The sequence below is a fragment of the Rhinatrema bivittatum genome, chromosome 4 (assembly GCF_901001135.1).
Source record: "Rhinatrema bivittatum chromosome 4, aRhiBiv1.1, whole genome shotgun sequence".
Lineage (NCBI taxonomy): Eukaryota > Metazoa > Chordata > Amphibia > Gymnophiona > Rhinatrematidae > Rhinatrema > Rhinatrema bivittatum.
Window position 1 is genome coordinate 444707068 of NC_042618.1, and position 13026 is coordinate 444720093.

General features: G+C 40.8%; 1 protein-coding gene across 1 annotated transcript in view; it reads left to right on the forward strand.

Moving 5' to 3' along the window:
• Positions 1-13026, forward strand: part of EEA1 (early endosome antigen 1) — a 372360-nt gene that overhangs the window by 51434 nt on the left and 307900 nt on the right. The window contains 2 exon segments of the mRNA XM_029601632.1: positions 8919-9011; positions 12779-12900. Of these exon segments, the coding sequence (XP_029457492.1) occupies positions 8919-9011; positions 12779-12900 (215 nt within the window).

Sequence of the window (13026 nt, forward strand, 5' to 3'; positions counted from 1 at the left end):
CAGATTCATGAAGGGAGTTTTATGTCTCCGGCCTCCGATTAGGAAACCTCCAGTTCCATGGGATTTAAATGTGGTGCTGGAGCAATTGATGCTACCACCTTTTGAACTACTGGACGCTTACCATTCCAGGTTCCTCTGCTGGAAAGTACTCTTTCTTGTCACCCTCACCTGTGCCAGGCGAGTCAGTGAGTTGCAGGCCCTGGTGCACTACTCACCCTACCTGGAGTTCTATCATGACAAAGTTATGCTGCATACGCATCCCGCCTTCCTTCCTAAAGTAGTTTTTCTACCTCAACCAATCCATTGCCCTTCTGACCTTTTACCCAAAGCCACAATGCAATGAGGGCGAACGTAAACTACACACGCTAGATTGTAAGCGGGCACTCGCTTACTATAAACGCTTCTCTCTCTCGCTCTCTCTCAGTGCAGAGCCTCCCAGCTTTTCTGTTTCATTTAACCCTAATATCTCAGGACGTCTGGTTTCCAAGGGAACCCTTTTGTCCTGGATCTCAAACTGCATACAGTTCTGCTATCACAAGCATTCGGAAGCCTTGTCTGCCTCCCCTAAGCCTTACCAAGTCCGTGCTATGGCAGCTTCAATAGTTCACCTTCATGAGGTGCCCATTTTAGACATTTGCAAAGCTGCCACCTGGTCTTCACTGCACACGTTCACAGCAAACTACTGCTTTGACAGGCAGACCGCAGCTGACTCAGACATGGGCAGAACAATTCTCAGATCGGGCACTTCTTGAAAGCTGCGAAGCTAACTGATAAGAACTGTCCGCCTATCTTCTCTACTGTCTTGAGCGCCCTACCTCAACTCATCAGGACAGAGATTTTTGCACTCAAAACATCAGCTGGGGACTCCCAGGCAGCATGGCTAATTCATCTGCTATCTACCGAAAACACTGTTTATGGTAAGCAAACTTGCTCTTTTCCCCTAGATAAGCAGCATGAATTAGCCATGCTGACCCTTCTGCCTGCCTGGACAGTTATTGTTCCATTTCCTCTTGCTTGGATATGGGCTGAGGGAGATCGAGGCAGCGCGTGAAGATCCACGCAGGCGCACTACACTGAAAAGACTGTATTCTAAGAGAGCTCCGCCACCTAGCTGCCCGGAGGATGTCCCAGACATATACTTTAAAGCTTAAGTAATGCCAAACTTTTTTTGTCCCTTTTTTCACTTTTGCAAGCTCTTTTGTTAAGGCAGGGTAAATAATTCTTCAGTTCAACTTAACAAGTATTGATAATGTTGGCCACTACATACTGTAATAGTATGTAGATTGAGATTGTAATAGTACTGCAGTCTGTTCTTTTGGCAAAACAGGCATTAGGAAAATTTGGTAAGATATATTTGACACTCCAAATGAGTGATTGCTAGCATATGAAAAATGTTTCTCTGAAATGTTCTGATGTGATCCTCTAGCTTTCTTTTGTTGGAGTTGTGCTACGGCATGCATGAAGGAAGAATTATTACTAGAATGATCCCATATGAGGGACCAGGGTATGGCTGTAAACTTTGTGCTGTAAATATTACCTAATATATTATGTTTAACACTGTTATAATATATTACCACTGTTATATAATTCTAAATATATTATGTTTAACGCTATTACCAAGTTGAACTGTTACCATTAACTGTCAATCCTTTTGTTTATATAATTCATTGTAAAGCCTGTTGCTGCATTATGTTCTCTGTAAACCGAGGTGATGTTACTAACGTGCCGCGGTATATAAAAAAACCTCAAATAAATAAATGCTTTTGTTGCTCTTCCTCCCAAGTTTGTACTATGGGGTATATGCTATAAACTAAAGACACAGTATTCAAATATGTGCATGTTTAACCTTTGGACTAACAGTGACTTGCAAAAATCTTCATAGCCTTATAAATTGCTTACATTCTGCTGTCTAAAAAATATAAATCAAAATTAAACTAGTTTTCACTGATCTACACTTTGATTGCAAATGAACAATTATAGAAATATTCCAGATACTCTAGTATGGCTACCCAGTAAAGTCCGGTGTGTTCAGCTGCCTATCCCGCCACCGGTTGCCTTAACTTTGAAAATTTGGGATAAGTGGAAATCAGAATTGGTGGGGGACAGAACATATTTTTATAGATCCCTTCTCTTCCTGAATAGAGTTTCTTCCGGGCTGCTCTGGTAGAGTGGCGAGAGGATGGAGGGGGAAAGTAGGTATAGTAGATTGGAGCATCTTTGGAGTGGGACACAGACAAGCTTTCAGGACCTACAAGAAATCTTCCAGTTAGATTGTTCAGACTTATTTTTATTTACAAGCTGCTCATTTCTTATCTCAAAAGGCAATGAGGGGGAGCTTGAGGCAGGAGAAGTCCCTTTTTGAAGTGTTACGCGATAAAGCATGTTCTATTACTAAAGGGATCTCTAGAACAGTGGTTCTCAACCTTTTTTCTGTTGGGACACACCTGACAGATGGTTCTCACGTGTGACACACTGAACATGTGATCATTACCAGGCTAAATGTAAAAAAACACTCTGCATTCCACAGGAACCCCCTCGACTCCCAACAATGGGTGCAGAGCAGAACTAGGACATTCCCCGTTCAATTTACCATACAAAAAAGATATTTCTGGTGATATCATAAGAACATAAGAAATTGCCATGCTGGGTCAGACCAAGGGTCCATCAAGCCCAGCATCCTGTTTCCAACAGAGGCCAACCCAGGCCCCAAGAACCTGGCAATTACCCAAACACTAAGAAGATCCCATGCTACCGATGCAATTAATAGCAGTGGCTATTCCCTAAGTAAACTTGATCAGCAACATAAACACTCTCCTACCAGGTACAATAGCCCTCCTTTTGAAAAAACAGTAATTTACCACCAATACATGTTCTATTGAGAGAAAACAAATATTGATACAAATGCCCACATGCTAGTAAAATACTTCACCTCGGTCACACACATAGAATCAACTTTCAAGTACAGTAAGACCACAGATTACAAATATGGAAACAGAAACTGGAATGGAAACCTAAAAAAGCCACACTACATTCTGTGCAAAACAAAAATATAGCACCCATCAGACTTCCAGGTTCTGAAATAATGTGCACGGTTACCTGCATTATGGAACTCAAACAGTAACACCCCTACCTATGAAAAAGCAGCACTGCAAAAATTACACCAGGCCCTAAACACCAATACACCTATTAGGAAAACAGAACAAGCCAAGCTGCTATAGATCCCTACCAAGAAACTACAAGCTCACAGAACACCCTTAGCTGGGTCACACACGCAGAACAGAGACACACCGTCACCAAATACAGAATAAAGTGACCATAAAGCTAATGTTTCTGTTTTTGCGTTGTTTTACTACATACAGAGTTTGGCTTCTTGCTGTTTCCAGTTCAGTTTTTGTCTCCACATTTCTATTTATACATTCCCCGAGAAATATAAAATAATTCTAAAACTAAAATATACTGTTTCAAAACAACTAATAAATGGAACATCCAGTCATTAAAAATTTTCAAAATTATTAAAAATTCTCCAAACACTAATAAAATATTTCTAATAGCAGACACATCATATAATACCTAATAATTAAAATGGCAGTCAATCAAGAAAGAAACTTAAAAAGCCACCTTTACTTACCCTCTCCAGTAACTCTCCTACTCCTTCCCCCTTGATTGCCAATAGCACATACCAGAAGCAGCAAGGGCTGCTGAAGCTCTGTCCTCACGCTCTTCATCCTTAGGGCCCATGACTAATCTAACACACACATGTCACCTGTCTGACCAATCTATCTCTCTCTCTCTTTCTCTCTCTCTTTCTCACACACACCAGTCACCTGTCTGACCAATCTCTCGCTGTCTCCCACGCACACCAGTCACCTGTCTGACCAATCTCTCGCGCTCACCCACAGCACAAGGCAGCTGGTATGCTGCTATTAAAAGCAGTGTCCTGACAGGCTGGAAACCAGCAGGAGTGACCTCCGCAGCCCCACAGCGCTAAGAAGGCAGCACTCGATCGCAGCACAGAGCAATCAGCTGAGAATGTAATTTTATGCTTTTCTCCAAACCCCAGCGGCGAGAGAAGGGGGAGTTTGGAGCCGGGGGGGAGGGCCAGCGGCAGCATGCATGGCCTTTCTTCTTTTCGCATGCCCGGTAAACATTACTTCCTCTTCCGGGTCACAGGGGCAGGAAGAAGAAAAGGTCACGTTCCTGTTGCCTGCTTCCACAAAACACTGCTGCCGTTCCCCCTGGGGCTTGAATGTGCCGATAGCCCGGGCAGGAACAGCAGCAGTGTTCGTCTCGCTGAGGTGAAAAGGGGGGAGGGGGGGAGGGAAGAGCAGCAGATGCACGACATGTCTGCGGGCACTTCGCGACACACTAGTGTGCCACGACACACTGGTTGAGAACGCTGCTCTAGAATATATCGTATATTTAACAAAGACCCCAGCTCAACCCCCACACACATACAGAGGTGGGGAAAAGAGCTAGGTTGTAAATTGGAGGGCAAGCGTTGGGATCTGTTTTATCCTTGCCAAAAGGTGTTCCATTTCAGCATCTATAGTGGAAAACAGTTATAAATGTTATACTACTGGTACCTTACCGCAGTTCGATTACATACGTTGTATTCCTCTCTGGATGAAGGCTGTTGGAGAAAATGTTGCCAGAGTGGTATGTTTTTTTTGCATATTTGGTGGGATTGTCGAGTCATTTTGGGATGTGGTAATAGATTTGGTAAGAGAAATAGTTGAGGTGATCATAAGCAAAGATCCTTGGGTTTTTTTTCTCAAATATAATGGTTGATGGTCAGGCTTAAGTGGAGATTACCTTACCTTTACAAATAACACTGGTAGCATGTGGGGAAGTAGCCTGTTGTTGGAAGAACCCTTCAGCCCCATCCATTCATAGTTACCCAGAAATTAGCCTGAATTTATCACCTGCATAGGCTTCCTGCCATCAAACGGAAACAACTTCCTAAGTTTGAGAAGCTGTGGTCCCTATATATGGCATGGCGTCAAGAAGGATGCTAATGCTAGATTATGATCTCCAGGGGTAATGAGACTTACTTAATATTAGATCTCACGGGAGAAAGGGGGTAAAGGATGGAGGGAATCAAATGTGTAGACAATACTGGATTTAGGGTGATGGATCTTCATGTGGATTCTCATACTTTAAAAGGGGGGGAGGGGAGGGAAATCTTGAAAAAAGACAGACAAAACTCAACAACCAACGTTAGTTTGCAAATTATTATATTTTATTGTATTTTATCACTGCTCAATATTGCTATACAATTGTATGTAGTTATAAGTTTTTGCTCTATGTATGCACTCTTATTTTGTCGAATAAACAAGTTGCACAAAAAAAGAAATATTCCAAAAGTAATTAAATATGCAATCGAGATGTTTTGGTTTTATAAGTCTTCATGCCCTATCGACTCAATATTTAATGAAAGCCCCATGAGTTGTTTAGAGTGTGTCTTACAATTTTGCACATGGGGATGGTACAGCTTTTGCCCCATCTTGGCAGAAGAGCTCAAGCTCTTTCTGTGGACTGCCACAGATTTTCTGATGAATGCTGGTCTGTGTTTTGATTGGGCTGCTTGAGCACATTCATTTCCTTTTTGCTGAGTCATTCCATTATTCCTTTTGCTGTGTGCTTTAGAATCATTATCAGGCTGAAAGATGAATCTTTCCCCAGTCCCAGATTTATGGCAGATCTAAACAGGTTTTCCTCCAGGATTTACTTATATTTTGCACCATCCATCTTTTCCTCAATGTTCACAAGCCCCTCAATATAATGCTGCCGCTACCACCATGCTTTACTGTACTGTTTCATGCCAACCATGTCACTCAGCATTGACACCAAAAGGTTCCACTTTGGTCTCATACCACAAAACCTTCTCCCACTTGCATGCAAACCCCCAAGTCTTTCTTTACCACTATGTGGTACATCATATGGCTTTTCAGTAGTGGCTTGCCACCATCCCATATAGGCCATGTTTGTGGAGTAATCTTGAAATTGCTCAACAATCAGCATTTCCCCCCAGTCTCAGCCAGAGATCTGTGGTTCTTTTAAAGTAATCTTAGTAATCCTTAGCTTGCAGCTACTGACTATATAGTGATGGCCTGATTGCTAAACTGTTTCCACTTATGTTGGTTGATAGGTCTGACAGTGCCCCAAGGGATATGCAAACAAACTGAAATTTTTCTTATAGCCTTCCCCCTGGTTATACCTTTAAATGTTATTCCAGATTACTTTTGGCAGCTCCTTGTTTGGCATTTTGACCTTTGCTTCAGATTTGCTTCATACAACAGAAATGGTTTAATTCTTTATTCAGGAGTATTCAAATCAGTAATCCTTTAAACAATTTTATATTCTGCCTCTTCCACATCCAATGTACAGGGTAGATTAACAAAATAAACATTCATAATATACATATCCATTAACAATTAAGACACTATACAGACCATTCCCAATAATATCAATGCATAAAACACAACAAACACATTTAGTTAAAATGCCTTTTTAAAATAAAAAAGCCTTCACTTTTTTCCTAAAACTTTTTATATCCATTTCTCCCTGCTGGTCTTCAGGGATACAGTTCCAAAGAACTGGCCCTGCATATGAAAGAGCTCTTGATTGAGCCATAGCTGATCTATATGTCTTCATAGCGAGAAGATTTAATAAATGCCTCTTGACACCGTGAACCACAGCATCCTCCTCAATCGTCTCTCAGACATTGGATTATCTGGATATGCCTTCCAATGGTTCAGCTCATTCCTCAATAATAGAAGCTCCAAGATCACTATCAATAATAAAGAATCTCCTAACTTCAAATCTACTCTAGGTGTTCCCCAAGGCTCCTCTCTATCCCCCACCCTCTTCAATATCTTCCTTCTGCCTCTTTGCCAGCTCCTCACAAACCTTAACCTAATCCACTACTTATATGCTGACGACGTTCAGATCCTGATCCCAATAAAAGAATCCCTTCCTAAAACGCTCTCCTTCTGGGAGAACTGCCTTAAGTCCATCAACCAGTTACTCACCAGCCTGAACCTGGTCCTCAATGCAGCCAAAACAGAAATCCTTCTCATCTCCACCGACCATTCTACCAGCCATGATCAGACAACCTCTTGTCCTCAGACCACTCAAGTTAGAGATTTAGGAGTCACCATTGATAACCATTTGAATCTAAAAAAAATCTATCAACAATATTACGAAGGATTGTTTCTTCAAGCTCCAAGTCATGAAAAGACTCAAACCCCTCCTCCATCTCCAGGACTTCAGAACTGTCCTTCAGTCAACAATATTCTCCAAAACGGACTACTGTAACACCCTCCTCTTAGGACTCCCGATCTCTGCCACTAGACCACTACAGATGCTCCAGAACTCAGCAGCCAGGATATTAACCAACACCAACCGGAGAACTCATATCACTCCTATACTTAGAAACCTACACTGGCTACCTATTAAATACAGAATTTTGCACAAAGCACTCACCATTATCCACAAATCCATACACAACCAACTACCTTTAGACCTTCAGTTCCCACTCAAACTATACACATCTGCAAGACCCATCAGAGCGGCACACAAAGGAACCCTTCAAGTTCCCCCAACTAAATCCTCTCGTCTAACCTCCACGAAAGAACGGGCATTCTCCACAGCTGGCCCCATCATCTGGAACAACCTACCGACTGATCTAAGACTGGAACCCTGCCTGATTACCTTCCGGAAAAAACTCAAGACTTGGCTTTTCATCCAAGCCTTCCCATAAGCCTAACATTACTACAGCTTTTTCTTTTAGCCCAATAGACTAAATGACCAACCCAGCCACTGTATATTCATAAGTTCTCATTCTCCAGTTTTGTTTCTGTCCTTTATTTCCTGGCTACTCTAGCCCCCAAGTTATTTCTCCCTGTTATTTGTATCTGTGCTTCGGCCTTCCTGTTATATGGTTTTGTTCAGTTAACCCCTAAGTTCGATGTAAACTGGCCTGATATGAAGCTTGTCATGAAGTTCGGTATAGAAAAATGTTAAATAAATAAATGTACTTCCTCAGATCTAAGGGCCTGCCTAGGCTTATAAAATTGCAACTTGGACTTTTAGGGAGCAAGTCTCCTTACCATAAAGCAAATTGTGCATGACTCCCATCTTAAGTTGCACCCACCATGAAAATGGTAGTTGGTGCAATTCCTATAATATGGGTTGTTTAACTATTTTCATACTAAACCAGCTACTTCTGTGTAGCAGGATGTGAGTTATAACACATTGTGTTGTCCCTCAGTCTTGTTGAATTCACTACTTTCATTCTTTTTTTTTTTTATATAAAGAGTTGAGTAAGTTTTAAGTATTGCTGCATACTAAACTTACTCCTGGGGGAATTCACAGAAATACTGAAAATCTTTTATATACGACCTTCATGACATGTGATATGACACATGTCATGAAGGTCAGTATATAAAAGAATTAAATAAATAAAATTCTGCATACTTTATATTGGTCAAAATAACACAATATACCTGACAATCTTTGTTATTAATTTAAAATGTAATACAGAAAAAAGTTACTACTTAAAGATGCAGAGTTTTAAATATTTTGAGCAGAATTTTCCTAGAAGTACAGGGGTAGATTTTCAGACATACGCGTGGGCGTAGATTTGATCGCGCAACCCGGTGCGAACAAATATACACCCGATTTTATAACATGCGTTGCACAATTGTGCAAGTTGCGTGCACCGAGCCGTGTAGCCTTCCTCCGTTCCCTCCGAGGCTGCTCCGAAATCGGAGCAGCCTCGGAGGGAATTTCTGCGCATGGGGGAATTCTGTGCTCTGCAGTAGCACAGAATAGTCCCCAGGAGTATAAACTATAGAGCAAAGATTGAAGAGAAAATTCTAGCTGTAAGGCTTTCTTTTGTCTTTTTTTTGTTTTAGACTCCAGGCAGAGTTGGGTCCCAAAGTTCAGAGACTGATTCTCCGGCAACCTCAGGAAATGCATTGGATGTGAGCAATGAAGGATCATCGGAGGTAATTGTCTAATTTTCTAGCATATGCAGTCGGTTTGTCCTGGAAAATATACTTGTACTTAGCATGGGAGGTTTCTGTGCAAACTGAACTACATTAACAGTTTTACTAAATTCATTTTAAGGCTGAATATACTTTTTTTTTTTTCATATTTCTTAATAAAAGTAATGTCTATAACTTTGTGAGGAGACAGCTTTAACATTTAGGAGTAAAACATCTATGCTCCGTATTGGAGCTTTGAAATTTTGCTCTGCCCTACCATAAATATTAGTAAATATCATTTTTGGTCTGCTGCAGAAGGGTATGGGAAACCTTTTTTTTTTTTTTTTTTTTTTTTTAGTCACCCCTTATGAGCCTTTTACTGGCAATAAACTGAAATTGTTGTACTCTATTCTTGAGGCTCCACTGGGGCACCCACTCACTAGGTCATCCTGTCATTTCAAGCTAGTAACTAATATCTGGAGGTGTGTTTTATATATACTACATGCCATGTGGATGAATGTGCAGTCCATACAGATTGTGTGTTTCACAGGGTTTCATCTGTCCACTGTGTATGAAAATGTATGTGAATGCCTCTGAACTGGCTGATCACTACCAGAATGAGCACACTGAGAAAAAGACCAGGATACAGGAGCATCCCGTTGATTTGCCCGCTGCCACTGTGGGTCTCGTATGCCTTTTTTTGTTTTGGTGACTGGGAATTTGGTTGAATAAATGAAAGGTATTTGGATTCCTTCCGGACTGCTTTGGTGTCTTTTTCTTTCTATGCTGAATTTCTGCTGCCAGGAAATATGGGTTGTGATTGAGTGCATGCCTATAGAAAAGCAGACGTCCCTTTGGATGTACTCTTATCTTTTATGGTTTTCAGCTCTCCCCTGTGGATAAGAATATCAAGCATTTTTGTTAATTTTGTCTGAAATATTGCATGTTTTATCTAATGGATTTTTAATATTTCATGTTGGGAAAATATCTGGGGAAAGAGCCCACATTTTAATCTTTTACTTTGATTTTTTTTTTTTTTATTTATAGTTTATTAAATTTCTTCAACATTTATACAAATGCAGATGAAAACAAGAAAATATTGATTCACATCATCATTAATATAAAACAGAAAATTCTTTTCCCCTCATTCATCATGCAAACTCAATATTCAGTCCACTTAAAGGGGAGCTGTTAACAGGAAATTTTAAAAGGAAAATTATCATAACACTTATGAACACTAGGAGAGAGCAATTAATTTATCCAGTTATATCCCGTAATAAGGAGGGTGGTCATCTAGCCTAACCACTCTTATCTACAAGAAAAGATTCCAGATGTGACGGTTCCAAGAATACAAATTTATTCCTCTGAAAAGTGACTAAACACTTACACGGGAATTTGAGGTAAAAGGTAGCCCCAAGGGACAACACTCTCTGCCTCAAATTCAAAAACTGTTTCCGTCTCATCTGGGTTTCTCTTGAAACATCCGGAAAAATTTGAATTTTTTGACCACAGAACGTAATATCTTTGTTTCTGACGTAATTTTGAAGGACCAAATTTTTCTCTTTCTCCAAACTGAATACCACTAACAAGGTGGCCCTCGTTTGTATATCATCCATAGAGTTCTCCAAAAACATAGTTAAATTAGGACTTTCTGAAACTAAAACATCAATCCCCCCTTCGAGGGTTGACGTATCTCTTTTCTTAACAGACAGGTAATACATCTTAGATATGGTTAATTCTTTCATTATACCCAAAATTTCTTTAACATATTTGCTAAATAATTCTTGGGCCGATAACAGTCTAATACACGGAAAATTTAAAAGTCTTAAATTTTTCCTTCTTAAGACATTCTCAAAGCTCTCTAATTTTTTATGAACAATTAAGGAGTCCTTTATGGATGCGACACCAGTCACTTGCAACGTTGCTATCTGTGCAGAATGTGACTCACACTGAGTTTCCAAAGAGGTAAACCTTTTACTGTGATCCTCCAAACTTTTCCTGGTTTCAGTAGTCAGACTGGTGGATTGAGCTATGGTAAAGGATAGCATCCTTTCCATTTTGGTGACCACCTTCCAGACATCAGTCAGAGAGATGTTATCTGGTGGGACTACTTCATCAGGTAATTCAAATTGATTAGGCAGTTCATTAATAGGTAAAGACCCATATTGCGTCCCTGACAATTGAACTCTCAGGTCTGGCGATGTTATTGCCAGTATTTGGGGGTCAGAATCTCTACTGGCCCCATCATTCCCTGAGGGTACAACGGGTAACTGCTTTTCGGCGGGACTACCGGAGGAACTCGAGGAGAAAGAGATGTCTGGAATGACCTCTCTTATAGTCTGACTTACCCTCCTAACGAGGTGCTGATCCATCGGACCCGTTACTTCTCTCCTCGTGGGTGTGGAGATCGCCATCTTAGCCTTCCTTTTTTTTCCCATTCAAGTCTTCACTTTCAAAAAGGCAAAGTCTCAATTCCAGGACCAAACAGCAAAAACCTCTCCCAGGGGCGCGCCCCTTTGGCGCGCGGCTTCAGCGCGCCGACGGCTGCGCGCCGCTGTCCTCCAGTTTAAATAGGGGGCAGCGGCGCTTAGATGTTTTCACAGGTAGGCGGGGCTGGTCTCCTTCCCTCCGATACAGCGTCCCTCTCAGCCGGGTAGCTCTCAACGCGCGCCTCTCTTCAGCTCAGCTCCCACCTCTCTCCGCTGTCCTCCAGTTTAAATAGGGGGCAGCGGCGCTTAGTCACAGGTAGGCGGGGCTGGTCTCCTTCCCTCCGATACAGTGTCCCTCTCAGCCGGGTAGCTCTCAACGCGCTCGAGATCACAAAGCGCGCTTCTCCTCAGCTCAGCTCCCTTTTACTTTGATTGTAAACCTATATACCATTGGCTCTTGCTTTTTTCTTTTTTTCTTTTTTTTAATGTTCATCTTTTTGCATTCACAAGAATATTTTATATACCGTATAAAACATATTTGCCTGGAGGGATATCAGCGATTCCATACACCAGACCAGTAGCTGAATATACTCAGGATAAATATAAAATGACTCTAGAATAAATGTTTGAACTCACAGGTTCTATTCAGAAGACCTCTAAGGACAAGGCTTCCCAAACTTGTCCTGAGGACCTCACAAGCCAGTTGGATTTTCATGATATGAGCAGTGAATATGCATGAAATTTGCATATCATGGAGACTCAATATATGCATATTTATCTCATGCATATTAGAACATAAGAAAATAACATAAGATATGCCATATTGGGTCAGAACAAGGGTCCATCAAGCCCAGTATCCTGTTTTCAGCAGTGGCCAATCCAAGTCACAAGTGCCTGGCAAGTACCCAAACATTAGATAGATGACAAGCTCCTATTGCTTATTAATTACCAAAATAGTTTATGGATTTATCCTCTAGGAACTTATCTACATCTTTTTTTAAACCCAGTTACACTAACTGCTGTAACCACGTCCTCTAGCAATGATTTCCAGAGCTTAACTAACTGCGCTGAGAATCAATATTTGTTTAAACAAAATTATGGCAATATCCAACTGATAATTTCCACTTTGAAATAGCATTGGCACAAGTGCAGTACATATTTGGGCATGACATTTGGAATGGGAAGACAGTAGATTTATGAATGTTTGTTTTTCCCCTCATCTGATATTTTCAAAGCGGCAAAGTAAAAAATAAAAACCCCCCATTTCTGTTCTGTAGATTGATTTACTGATAAAGTTTAAAGTAGGATCCAAGAAGAGGAAAAGCCAAATTCTGCTGTTGATCTTTTCATTTGTATTAGGGCTTTATTTGTCCTTTGTGCATGAAGTCTCATGGATCAGCAGAGGAGCTCTTTATACATTATGAAGCAACTCATGAATCCGATACCAGCCTTGGTGGAGGAGCTAATCTGTCTGCAAACAGGTGAATGAAATATAACTTTATGGAATGGAGTCTGAAAGCATAATTTTACAAAATGGCCGAGTTCATGTGCTTAGAAATTAAAATGGGTATGAGACTCTCTAGCACCATTTATTTTTCTATTTAAAT